The 13,557-nt window shown below is 45.0% G+C and overlaps 1 protein-coding gene across 3 annotated transcripts in view; it reads left to right on the plus strand.

The window, feature by feature from the left end:
* Positions 1 to 13,557, plus strand: part of adgrb3 (adhesion G protein-coupled receptor B3) — a 146,576-nt gene that overhangs the window by 62,008 nt on the left and 71,011 nt on the right. For all 3 annotated transcript variants that reach the window (XM_042065809.1, XM_042065811.1, XM_042065810.1), the window contains 5 exons: positions 2,025 to 2,186; positions 6,053 to 6,217; positions 7,849 to 8,013; positions 11,998 to 12,162; positions 13,119 to 13,220. In XM_042065809.1, the coding sequence (XP_041921743.1) occupies positions 2,025 to 2,186; positions 6,053 to 6,217; positions 7,849 to 8,013; positions 11,998 to 12,162; positions 13,119 to 13,220 (759 nt within the window). The remainder of the gene's footprint in view (positions 1 to 2,024; positions 2,187 to 6,052; positions 6,218 to 7,848; positions 8,014 to 11,997; positions 12,163 to 13,118; positions 13,221 to 13,557) is intronic.

A 13,557-nucleotide genomic window follows, 5' to 3' on the forward strand; every position in this document is an offset into this window, starting at 1 on the left:
TCAAATGAGTAGTTGTTGCCATACAAATAAAATAAAATAATACAAATACTAAACTATATTGACATGTTTCCATATTGGTTGATTTGGAAAATTCTCAACCCGAATCCAAGCTTCCTGATGGGTGGACTCTGTATTGTTCCTTATTGTATTCAGCATTCCAGGGCATTTGAATCGGTGTTTTTGGTTGGTGGTTGCCATAAGCCTGATTTACATGCACACACATTTGTGATGATCTGCAAAAATCCAACATTACAAAGGATTTCCAGTCGTTAGCATCGACGACAAGACAGCCACCGTGGAAATGTTATGGAAACGCTCATTAACTGGCCTATCAGGTGGTCAATTTTCAAATAATCAATGAGCCTGTTTAAAAATCAGACAAATTCCGGTCAGCAACTGCTTCATTGGGAATTACAACTCACAGCCATACTTATTCTTTGCTCAGTGACATGACTGCTACTTTTTATTCTTGCTAAATTGAATTAGATTTATATATTTGGCTACTACAGACATTATCAGATGATGGTTTGTAAATGCACAAGGCAATTGAACCAAACATTATACAACAGCCCTGGGACACACTGTAGACTAGATGCAACTTAATAAAGTAGGCCCCTATATAGAAATTTTATAAAAATATTATTAACACTGCCTAATATATGGAGCACTTATAAATCATTTATAACAGACTATGCATGATGCTGAGAACATACCGTGATGGCATTAGACTCAAACACCTGAGTTACCATGGGAACGGTCTCTTAACGTATAGCAAGGTCCTCTGCATCATCCAGAGTGGCTTGTAAATGCTTCATATGTCAATCCTAGAGTGTTGTGTATGCATTTGTCCTCACATAGTTGCAACTAGCTCGCAATGTGACCCAGAACTCTGCAGTATATGGCACAAGTCTAGTCACCCCCCTTATTCTTATCGGTCCGTGCAACCTGGCAGAAAATGTATGAAATCAGCACCCATCAGCGCCTCTCGGCTCTTCCCTAAAATGCTTTGATCTGCTGAATATTATGGAGGAAATCACTTTGGTCTCTCTCTTATCAATATTGCCAAGTATTGATCACAGGCAAGGTTGAATTTGAGATATCCAGGTCCACTCATATATGAATGTCTCCTACTTCCTTAGTTCCATATTAGGCCGAAGTCAAGTCAAATGTTCTGAATTATTATTTTTTTACACTGCCTTTCTTTTACACTGCTTTGGGTGTCTTCGCATCCTGAACCTCTTTGGAGTCTAACACACTTTCAAGTGGCATCTCTCTCTCTAACTAGTATCCATTTTTTTGCATGGTATGTACATGTTCTATTATGTTTGGCATTTTCCTTCCATCACGGTTTGGTTTTTGGTTTCTGTCCTTAGCTTCCTAAAAAGCATTTTTGTTTGATTTCGTCAAAGCCTCTTGCATGCTTATGAGAGGAGACGGAGATCAGTCTTCGACTGTTCGGCGGCTCTCACTTGGAGGCTGGAGAAAGCCAACAAGGAGACCCCAACTGAGAAGTTACACTGAGGTCACTCGTCTGAGGGCGCTATGAAGAGCTGACGACATTAATGATCTGACCCCAATCACAGAAATAGACAGGAAATGTGCTATTCTTGCACAGGCAGTGAGAAACTGTAGCTGCCAAGCCCAAACTCCTAATCATTCCAATTTGTTCCTCAATTCCCCCTCCAGCAAACACGCTAAACCTCCAGGGTAATCTCTGCAAGCATTTGGTATTCAAACATTTTGATTAGTTCCAGGGGTTGTCGTTACGACAGATAAATAATTAAAAAGACACCCTCAACCCAACACCACCACCCCCACCTACCCTCCACCCCCACCCCCAGTTCTCTTGGATATGTCCTCAATCTACCTCCAGTCTCTTCCCTATCAAACGGTGACCTGATGTAACTTCTCAGTCTTTAGCGCTGCACCCTGCCTGCCTCTCGGAGGCCACCCTCCCCGCCCCACAGGGGACTCCATGTGACCATGTTGCTGCTTTTAACCCGTGTCGCCCTTCTCCCACGCAGGTGAGACGGGCGCTGAGGAGTGGTCCCAGTGGAGCTCCTGCTCGGTCACCTGTGGTCAAGGCTCGCAGGTGCGCACGAGAACGTGTATCTCGCCTTATGGAACGCACTGCAGCGGCCCTTTACGAGAGTCAAGGGTTTGCAATAACACTGCCCTCTGTCCAGGTAGTGATAGTTACCTATGCTTTAAATTCTCAATGCGTGTGTATATGTCTGTGTGTTCTCTCTCAGTGCACTAGTGATGTGTGTTGTTGCTCTGCTTGCCTTGAATGTGAGTGCCATGCTAGTATCAATTATCTTTATTCTTCACATTCCTCTTGTTATTGTTATTATTCTAAGTTGTGTTGTGAAATGCTGCTTGTGATAGTTTTTTTATGAATGTATTGCATATTATATCATTTTATATATTTCATAAGTATTTCATCCCCGATCACCCTCATATGTATATTTAAATTTGGATTTATTTCATTGTGATATGTTTGCAAAAAAAAGAAAAAAATGCTCAATAGATGCCTTCTTTCATGTATGACATTATAAAGTACTTCAGCCTTGTCTTATAAAACTGCAAACAGGAAGTGATGCCAAGTATCTGGATGACTCATTTCCTTTTTCTGGTGGCAGTCAATCTAGGCATGCACTTTGTCCTCTTCCTACTCAGAAATGATTTAAGAACAGCGAAAGCCAACCCTCTCATCATTTTTCTGCCTTTTGTCGGTGTGTGTGTGTGTGTGTGTGTGTGTGTGTGTGTGTCTGTGTGTGTGTGTGTTTGTGTGTGTGTGTGAGTGAGTGGGAGAATCAGTCCAAAACAGCTTTTTGGCATATTTGAGTCCTCGTTCATTTTGATAATTTCCCAGAGGGAGCCAGCAGAGGTATCGGTGACACGTACGAAAGCCGCAGCCAAGTCTGCTGCCGAGATCATATTCCTAAACAGTCCAATCCATCCCTCTATCAGCGCGCTATTTCTTCACATTTCGTCTTCCTGCGGTAGAACCTCTTATCTCATGTGGTAGACCCCGTGCAGCACTTTTCTTATTTCAGTCGAGTTATTTCAAATGAGTAGCATTTGAAGCGGTTTGGCTAGGTAAAATTACCCCCAATTGCTTTTTTGTGTAGGCCTACGTGTGTGCTTTAGGTCAAAGAAAAGCTTTCCTCTGCCAACTAATTCCGCCACACAATACAAGCTGACATTTTGTCAGGGGCTTAGGCTACTCTGCATTAGCATAGGCCTACCGCGATCAAGGATCGGGTCATTGTTCAGCAGAAGGGGTCCACATTTCGTTAAACTCACAGAAGAGACTGTGGGAAAGCAGTCTCAAAACAATTAATCTGAAAGGTTCAGCCCAAAGTTAATCTGGAATAGCATCTTTACAGTTCTTTAGCGGCATGTTCTTGAGCATGCCATTAGGGGCATGCCTTGTTTGGTACGGACAAGAGTTTTGTCCTGCTCAGAAATGGAGTAGCCTACTTAAAAGCCAAACTACCCATGCTACAGTATATCCCCATGGAACATCCTTGGCTGCTAGCCAGATATAATGCAGAGTAAAGAACTGCACATAACTTAGTCAGACAAATAAAATCACTCTTCTCCCCCAGGTGCATTTCAGACTTGCGCCTAATGGTCTAAGTCTGTTTTTTCCCCGACTCCGTGGGGTAATGTAGCATTGTTTTTAGGAGTTTCTGTGATGTAGTGCTGCCAGTGGACGAGGATATTGAACTAATAATGCCGAGAAGCTCTTTAACAAGGAGAGACATTGCGGACATGTTTCCGAGTTTAATATATTTCTGAGGATGTGTGTATCTTGTGCTTTTAAATACTAGAAGTTTGTCTAGCTAGAAGAGGATGATGAAACTGTTGATATAGGACAAAAGAAATGTAAGGGATAACGGCCGCCGAGGTGTCCTGTTATACGGAATTAATGGACGAGGGCGAGGGGCAAAGAACTCCCCGACACGCAGCGGAGTTAATTACCGTATTTTCCGGACTATAAGTCGCACTTTTTTTCATAGTTTGGCCGGTCCTGCGACTCAGGTGCAACATATATATATATTTATATATATGTTTTTTTCCTCTTCATGAAAATTTTTTTGACTGGTGCGACTTATACTCCGGTGCGACTTATAGTCCGGAAAATACGGTAATTGATTCCGTATAACTGGACACACCTTGAAGGCCGTTATCCCGCTTATCACCCGGTTGCCACTGTAAAGCAAAGGAAACACACGGTTCCTCACTAGTTCAGCTTGTTGTACAACTTCCGTTGGCCCTATAACAGGATAGCATGGACAGTTAGCTTGTTTACAGTTGATTCCATTGTTGCGAAGCCTGCAACCGTCGTCCTGGTTGTTATATTCATAAGCATTGATATGGAACGGTGTATTAATAGCCACCCCACCAGATAATCAGAAAAGAATATTTCTTCTCTCTGGGTGATAATGAGGTTTAATCAGATTCAGACTGTGAATCAGATTCAGATTGAGAAAACTATGTACTTGCCATTCTGACAGTCACAGGCCCACCCCATAACAACACTCCATGTCAAAAAGAAAAGTTTTACAAAAGGTCCATTTCCATCATCAAATGTTCGTTCCATTTTGTTGTACAAGAGCTCCAAAAAGTCTGTTCACCTAACATAGAAGCTTTCCCTTTTAAATTGAGGAACTGCAGACAGTTTTTTTTATTTCTTCTTTTAAATCTGATTTCTTCAACCTGCCTTTTACAGTACACATGGTTCTTTCTGGTGTGTGTGTGTACATTGGCCCTTTGATACCTCCCTTAGTGTGCACAATGGGAGTTTGCTTTTAATTACTACAGTTTGAGTTGGGCTTGAAGTTTTCATTAAGCAATTAGAGGACTGGAAAGAGGAGCTTACCATCAGGGGATACAACTCTGCAGCCTTGACACGATGGGACACCAGGGATGCTTACACAAGCACAAGGTGTCGTTAACCCTTTAGACGAGTTCACTATCATGTGCCTGAAAGCTATCATAAATGCGATCAGCTTCAATCACTGTGACAATCAATGTTGTCATGTTGTCAGGAGTGGATTGTACGTTGCTGTGAAGTATATTAGATGATAAGGTATCTTCATTATAGCTGTCTTTATTGCATGTCTCCAAGGCGATTAGATATGGCCCTCATCATTCTGCTTCCATGACTCCTGGTAATGTGGTTCACGATGAGGCTCAGAGTTAGCTGTTTTGCTTAATAGCATAATAGTCTGATGAAGAATTTGGCTAGCACACCCAGCTAACCTAGGATTTGTAAAATCAGCAAACGGAATGTCTTTTAATGAAAGAAAATCTCTGTGGTTCATGATATATCCTTGATACGTCATTATTGGGGCTGATTTTGTGAAAAGCTGAAAAATCTGGATGGCTAGATGAGGTCTTTTAGAGCATAAACTGGAAGAAGCCAAACACAAAACTGGAACAGGATCACATGCTGCACCAGCTTTTAGCAATGAAGCGGACACAGCCAAAGGCTTTTACCCATGCCTAAATGGGCAGTGGTTAAACACATGCGTAGGATGACCTTGGATGTCCCATGGGTCTTAGTTAAAGCTGTCCAGTGTGAACACTGGCTCTGGACAAGGTTGGTACGACAGCAAGCAGAGACCTGTACAGTATTCTGGCCAGAGTGATCCTAACAGGCTGGCACCATTTTGTTTTTCTTAATGACCAGTCTGTCTGTGTGTGTGTGTGTGTGTGTGTGCGCGCGTTTGTGTGTGTTTGTTTGTGTGTATTTCTGCAATCTCATGTGTGTTCGCATGTAGGTTCATGTGCTGTATAAGTACTGTATGTTTTGTGAGCTGTTGAGTATGTGCTTGCAAGATAGGTAGAGAGTGATTGAGTGAGTGAGAGAGAGACAGAGAAAGTGGGAGAAAATGAATGAATAAATCAGAGAGAGAGAGAGAGATAGTGTGAGTTAGTGTGTCAAGAGAGGGAGGGAGAGAGAGAGAGCTAGCTTTAGGCGATGGCGGCTACATGGAGGAGAATCGTGACGTCTCTAATGCCTGTTGTCCGTCCGCAGTGCACGGCGTCTGGGAGGAGTGGTCGCCCTGGAGCCTGTGTTCGTTCACCTGCGGCCGCGGGCACCGCACACGCTCGCGGAATTGCGTCCCACCTCAGCATGGCGGACGGGCCTGTGACGGCCCGGAGACCCAGAGCAAGCTCTGCAACATCGCCCTCTGCCCAGGTTTGTGCCTCCACACACACACACACACACATACACACACACACACACACACACACACACACGCACGCACACACACACACACACACACACACACACACACACACACACACACGCACACACACACACAATCATCTCATCACAAACTACTCATCCTCCTCCTCACCTCAAGCTCCCGAGGGAGTGTCGCACTCAGACAACGTTCCAAATCCTATCTGGAGATTTGTACCCTGTGTGGGAGGCTGGAGCGTCAGCCCCCGTCTAACGTTTCAATCTCGCCCGCGACCGTAATCAATTTGGCCCCTAAATTGAAGACCGCTCCGCATTGGGTTTCAGATCTCGACCAGCCACACCGTCCCTTTGAGGATGATTTTGGAAAATTAGTTTCCACATAGAGCCACCAATTCCCCTCCTCAATCTGATGTGCTGGACCCCTCCCCCCAACCCCCCTTCCAGCCCCCAGCTGAAGAGAATCAAAGCTCATCTAGTGTTAATGTGACACTGGGATGGGCTTTGTGGTGTGTGGGTGTGTGTGTGTGTGGGGGGGGGGGGTGGGTTTGTGCAGCAGCAGCTGGCCATTGAAGCACATTACAAGATCAATTACTTTGTGTTTTAGTGGTTTAACACACGCCAGGCCAGGTGCCCGGACTGCTGCTCAGTGGCTGCTGTTTAAAGCCCACACGTGATGGGCTGTGGGCACAGTGGAAAAACACACGCACGCGCGAGCAAACACACACACACACACACACACACACAGACACACACAGACACACACACACACACACACACACACACACACACACATACAGACATGCACACATATAGACACACACAGAAGCTGGAAACCACTGGTAGAGTCAACACCGTTCTGCTGAAGTGAAAATCACTTAGCCGCAATTGCCCGTGAATGCTAAGCAGATTAGCGATGATGAGTTTTTCCACACTGCAAATGTTTGGCTTTGCTTCTGGTAACTGACAGATTGCTGCTATGTCCAATCCTAGATGCTTTGTTTGTCAGGCTTGCTCTTAAAAGCCGCAGCCTGTTTCGGGGGCAAAGGCAATTAACAGCTATTTTCTTCCGCACTTTGTTTTTTTTCTTCAATCCCGCTTCTTGTGGCGCCATTTAGACTAGACAGAAACACTTGCTTACAGGCAAACACTGGTTAGCCTTCTGGCTCATGGAAACCTTTCTTTTCTTCAGTGGTGAACGCAGGTTGCGATTGAAATGTGGCACCTGCCCGCAGTGCAATCACCAGTTTTAACATTGCCAAATTACCGTGAATTACTCCCTTGTGCACCTTAGAAATGCTTATAAGCCCTGTTTTTTCCCTTGTTGGACTGCTACAGTACAGCACGGCTTCACTGCACACAGTAATATTGCATTTTTTCGAATGGCTTAGTTTTATTACACATACAGATATCAGATAAATTGGGTTTTCTTTTGAGTAAGGCAATATTAGTGTCTTTTATAAGACTTATCTTCTCTCATTTTTCCTCCTCTTTCTACTCCTCCTCTTCCTCTTCCTCCTCCTTGTCCTTCCCTGCCGTGGTCTCCTGGCGACGTTCCTGGACGTTCTGTGTTGTGCGTTTCGTGTGTGTGTGTGCGTGTATCTGGTCGTGCTTGGTTGCTCCAGTGGACGGCCAGTGGCAGGAGTGGAGTGCGTGGAGCGACTGCTCAGTGACCTGTGCCAATGGGACTCAGCAGCGCGCGCGCCAGTGCTCGGCCGCCGCCCACGGGGGATCGGAGTGCCGCGGGCACTGGGCCGAGAGCAGAGAGTGCTACAACCCCGACTGCACAGGTAAGAGAACACACGCGCACACACACACACGCACGCGCGCACACACACACACACACACACACACACACACACACAACCCCAACTGCCCAGGTAAGAGAACACACACAAACACACACACACACAACCCGACTGCACAGGTAAGAGAACACGCCCCACACACACACACACACACACACACACACACACACATACACATAAGCCCGACTGCACAAGTAAGAGAATACTCCCCACACACACACATACACACACATAACCCCAACTGCACAGGTAAGAGAACACACCTGCCACCACCACCGCTAACCTAGCCAACCACCACACGCACACACACTCTGGGGACCTGTACTGTGGTCCCCAGCCTACTGCTCTGTCCCTGCTGTTGCATCATATGTGCCGATGTAGACTGCAGAGGAAAAGCAAAAATGTGTGCAAACCAAACCACCCACCACAAACCACCCACAAGCACAAAAACACACACACATGTTCTAATGAGGGCCATGTTCTCTCTTCTCCACACGCACCCCGAGCCTCCACCTACAACAACAGCTGCTTTGGTGCCTGAGTCCCTGTGCAGTCATACAACCCTGTCCACCTGCCCCAGGGGCAGATAGTGGACACATCTGCCCTCCAAGTTAACCCTCACATGCCCGTGTATCACTGCAGTCTCGCCAGTTAAGGGGGCAGTGCAGATAGAAAGGCCACCACCACCACCCCCCCATGACCCCATCCTTCTCCAGCCAGCCTCCTCGCCAGCAGGTCCAGAGACACCAGCCCACTCCAACGGCAGTAATTGTCTTTGTAGTCCTAGGCTGGAATTTAATCAGGCAATTTTGCTGTCAAATTCCATTATAACTCAATGGCATTTGGCGTGGAAATGGGCTGATTTAATTTCCGTGTTAAATGACACCGTGTGGAAGGATATTCAGCATGGGCGATGTAATTACAGCCATGATTGTGCCATATGTTTGCGTCCGGGTGTCAGCTGAGAATATGTTTTTAATTCATGCACACATGGCAGAGGAGAGGAAAGGGGCTAAGGTTGTCGTCGGGTTAAATATTGTGGTCCAAATAGCCCAGTTATAAAGGTTTTCACTGTACAGGGAACTCATCACTCATAGAAAAATGCCTCAAATGCACCAAAGGCTCAGACAGACCTTGCCTGTTTATGACAGTGGTTGCTTAAGCCTGAGAGTTCCATCTCTCTCTCTCTCTCTCTTTCTCTCTCTCTCTTTTTTTTAGGAAAATAGTGTTCCATTAGCAATTTTAATTTGGGCAAGCACACAGTAAATAGGAGGGCCTCTCCCTCATCTGTGCCCATTTGGCCCATTCCAGAATTAGCTCTGCACAGAGATCATTTATCACTGTCTTGCCTCCTGACATGGCTGTGTGTCAGAGGTCTCTCTGCTCCCTCGCTTTGTGTTCCAGTCAAGAATACGCCTTAGTCAGTATAAATATCTTACACGGAATAGTACACGCCTGTGAAGCCCTCGAAATATACCTGAGGCGAGTGATATTCTTTATCATTTCTTTTACATCTTTTTTTTTCAATCGATCACAGAAGAGTTCATTTACAAATGTACATTAAAAATTTCAATGGATCTCATGAACAGTTTTTATAAACAAGTGCTCTACATCCACATCACACCCTCATCCTCTTCACACATGCACGCGCACGCACACACCCACACACACATACACATGCGCATCCTTATTTAGTCATCTCTGCACGCACGCTCACACGCACACACACACACACACACACACACACACACACACGCCCGCATCCACACACACCTATGCCACTCTCACTAATACACAAGAAGGGGAAATAATATTAATAAAAAAGGACAACAGCAATTTAAAAAAAAAGGAAAAGGAGAGAAAAATAATAATGTAAAAAAAAAAAAACCAACAAAAAAAAAACATTACCAATACTTAGATCATACTTCATTTCTAGTAGAACGATATAGAGTCCGGCCAGGTGAATGCAATTACGAAGAGTGATTCTGTTGTATAGAAAAGAGAGAGAAAAAAAAGAGTCTCATTTTGGCGTCTTTGAAGTGATTGTTGTTTTGAGATCTAAGCGAGAGCAGGTGCAGGGTTGTCATGGGACTAAACTCTCTGACCGACCACGGTGATGGAGTATGTTTCGACAACAGATGTAAGTTGACAGATATCGACTGAAGACGTTCCATTTCCCTTGAAGGAAAGGACTAGCCTAGAAATCTAGACGCACCCTAGCGGCGGCGAACGAAGAGCGGTTGTTTGAATCGGCGTTGGCGTCAACTTTGGAGGAATTGGACTTGTGCTTTTCTTTGAAAGTTGAGCAACACAATGCACTAAAGTCATTCCTTTCGAAGAAGGATGTATTTGCCGTTTTGCCGACCGGATACGGATATGGTCGTAGCGCTGGCCTATTGCATGCCTAGGCAGTTTGAAAGACAATTCTCTGCCCGCCCCTTGGATTAAGCGAGGTGAATGGTTCGATTCCAGACTATACATTTCAATGATATAGGATGGCCCGCCAGGCTAGGAAAGGACAAATTCATTGGCGGAACGTGGAAAAGAAGGTGCATCCTTCCAACTGCATCCATTTTAAGCACCTGTGAGTCGCACACACAGTACTTACTTGGACCAACACATACAAAGAAGTAATTCAGGCATTAACATTTTTGGTCTCTCTTGTTTGTTTCAAAAGAGGTCACCTGCTACCCTCAGCCACCTGAAAACTAGCTGAACAATAGATCTTCAGTGAGGAGCTAGTGCTGTCAGTTATGTAAAATTGTGAAATTTTAAATTGGAGCCAGCACAAAGTAAAGCTTTTGTGTTGCAGGAAAATAAACTGAAAAAATACTTTACATTTGTATGCATGTATTTATGACTGCATTACCTAACACAGGCCAAAACAAACCCTGAGTACTGCCATGAACTAGAAGGCACAGGGATTTCTGCTAGTGTCGAGTGTTTGCCAGAGAGTTCGATCAGTGGTCTGATCTCCTAAGGCTTTCTCCCGAGCTTCAGATACCATCCAATATGCTGCTGAGCCCTGCCAAAGGAATAGCTCTGCACCAGGCTGTCTATATGAGTCAGTCACAGGCTCTTCTTTTCATTCTAAGCTTCTAAGGGGCTTGTTTTTGTGTGCATGTGAATGCATGAATGTGTTTCAGGGATGCGTTTGGACATGGGTAGGGTGAAGTGAAGGGTAGGTGCGGGATAAATTCAGGTCAGTGGTAGAAATCACTATTCTGCCTTTTACATGCTTATTATACCTTTCTAGACAAGGGCATGTAATGTATGCCCTGGCTGTGAGCATCCAGCTTTTTTTTCGGATGCAGGATTTTATGGTGTTCATTAAAAGGCTGTAAAGCATGCGGCTGCTTTTGAATCCTTATCATAAAATGTGCTTTAATATTGGCAAAGTGAGTCAAATTATTACCCAAGTCACCGTGTCTCCAATTACTCATGAGAAAGAGACATATATCTGATTATTATAAGTCCACCGTAATGATTTTTATTAATTGAATCAAGGAAGATTTCAGCCAAAAAAACTGGTTTTATAATGTGTCTGGGTACCATAAACCACACATAAAATGTCTGCAGCTGAGCTACAAGCGGAAATAAACGCATTTAGCCATCTCGGCTGCCGTAGAGCCGATTTGAGAGTCCCTGTTTGCACACTTAACATAATTGTTCTTTTGCAACCACGCCGGGCTGTTTCTAAACTATTGTTTCAAGGTGGCACGGTCATGTGAAGGTCAGAGCACATTATCAAGATTGAAATGGAACAAAAGCGCCTTCTTTTATGATGGCTCAGAGGCATCGAGCACATCAAACATGTCGAAACGGAATAAAAGAGCTGGCACTTACAATCAGTCAGTATTCACAGCTCACGCCTATTTGTTTGTGTGTGTGTGTGTGTGTTTGTGTGTGTGTGTGTGTGTGTGTGTGTGTGTGTGTGTGTGTTTCTCTCTCTCTCGTGCCCTCCAGCTAATGGGCAGTGGAATCCCTGGGGGCCGTGGAGTGGCTGCTCCAAATCGTGCGACGGCGGGTGGCAGAAGCGGGCGCGCGTGTGCCAAGGGGCGGCAGCCACGGGCCAGGAGTGCAGCGGCACCGGGGAGGAAGTCCGCAAGTGCAGTGACCAGCGTTGCCCAGGTAACCCCTCGGGGTAATTGAGCCCTGAGAGTCAATTAACTGTGAACAGCCAACAAGAGAGTGAAAAAGATAGAGACGCTGAATGAAAAAGAGAACGAGCACGTGAGGATAATTATCTCTTTTTTCCCTCCCTCTCTCTCTCTCTCTGTTTTTCTCTGTGTGCTTGTCAGAGTCTGCAGGGTATTATTATTTGATATGGGAAAGCAGCACCCCTAGTTTGGGAGGCCGGGTTCTGATGGGGCCTCCATTGCTTTTGATTTGGCGCGTAGCAGATGATTAATTTCTCCCCGTAAATGACGGCATTGATTCACCCTCTTTGACAGTGCTCCCATGGAGACGGCTCCTCGCTCTGCGGCAAATGCAATAATGAGGCAGTGTAGTTTTGCTCGCTGTCACTCTCCCAAACATATTGTCTGCAGTTCTGAGATTCTAAGATAATCAGCATCGCTGTGAGCCAGCAGAAAAAGCTGGATATATTTCTAAGCAAGCAACAATCATGTAAAAGTGTTATTGAAGTGCTATTGATGTTATTGAAGGTGTTATTGATGTCCCGGACATTTTCATGATTTTATCCCTTAAGCATTTAATTTAAGTGAACATTTGAAAGCCTGCTTACTGATATCGTTGCACGTAGTTTGGTACAGACGTCCTCCACCAATGAAAAATGATTTGTGTTTTTTGGTGTTTTGCACAATTACAAAAAAGTACTATTATGGTGGCCTATAGAAACCTGAAGGAGATAAAATATCTGTTCAGGGTTCCTGCAGTCACATACAGGCCAGAGATAGAGATCCTATAATCCTGTAGGTGTCGGCAAGGTCAATCAATAATGCTGAGCGATCAAAGTGAGGTTTGGGTGGAGTGTATTTGCACTTTTCTTTTTTGTAGTGACCTTTCTCCGTCTCGCTTGCCATCTACCTCTCTCAATCATCTCTTGTTCTCCGCCTCTCCCTCAGCTCCGTACGAGATCTGTCCTGAGGACTACGCCGTCTCCATGCTCTGGAGAAGAACACCATCTGGTGAACTTGCCTTCAACAGGTGCCCACCCAACGCCACAGGTGCGTGCACTGACACAGCCTCACCAGTAGGATTGTGGGTAATGTAGTTTAATGGGCTCGCTATCAGGACAGACATGATCAGTAGGACTTTTGCGGTGAAATGCCATCCACATCCACTCCGGATTGAAATTAATAATTCCCTTTGCGTAGGCCAATATCTGAGACGGAGCTTATTTGGCCATTGTTATTATTCCTTTGCTAATGTATTCCTATATCGTGTGCAGTGCATGAAAGTGATGCACTGGAAAATGCACGCCAATCTACCGTGATGGTTTATAAATGAGACATTCCCATTTGCATAGCACTGACCTCAACAAGCATTCAAAGACATGTTATT

The sequence above is a fragment of the Alosa sapidissima genome, chromosome 16 (genome assembly GCF_018492685.1).
Source record: "Alosa sapidissima isolate fAloSap1 chromosome 16, fAloSap1.pri, whole genome shotgun sequence".
Taxonomy (NCBI): Eukaryota; Metazoa; Chordata; class Actinopteri; order Clupeiformes; family Clupeidae; genus Alosa; species Alosa sapidissima.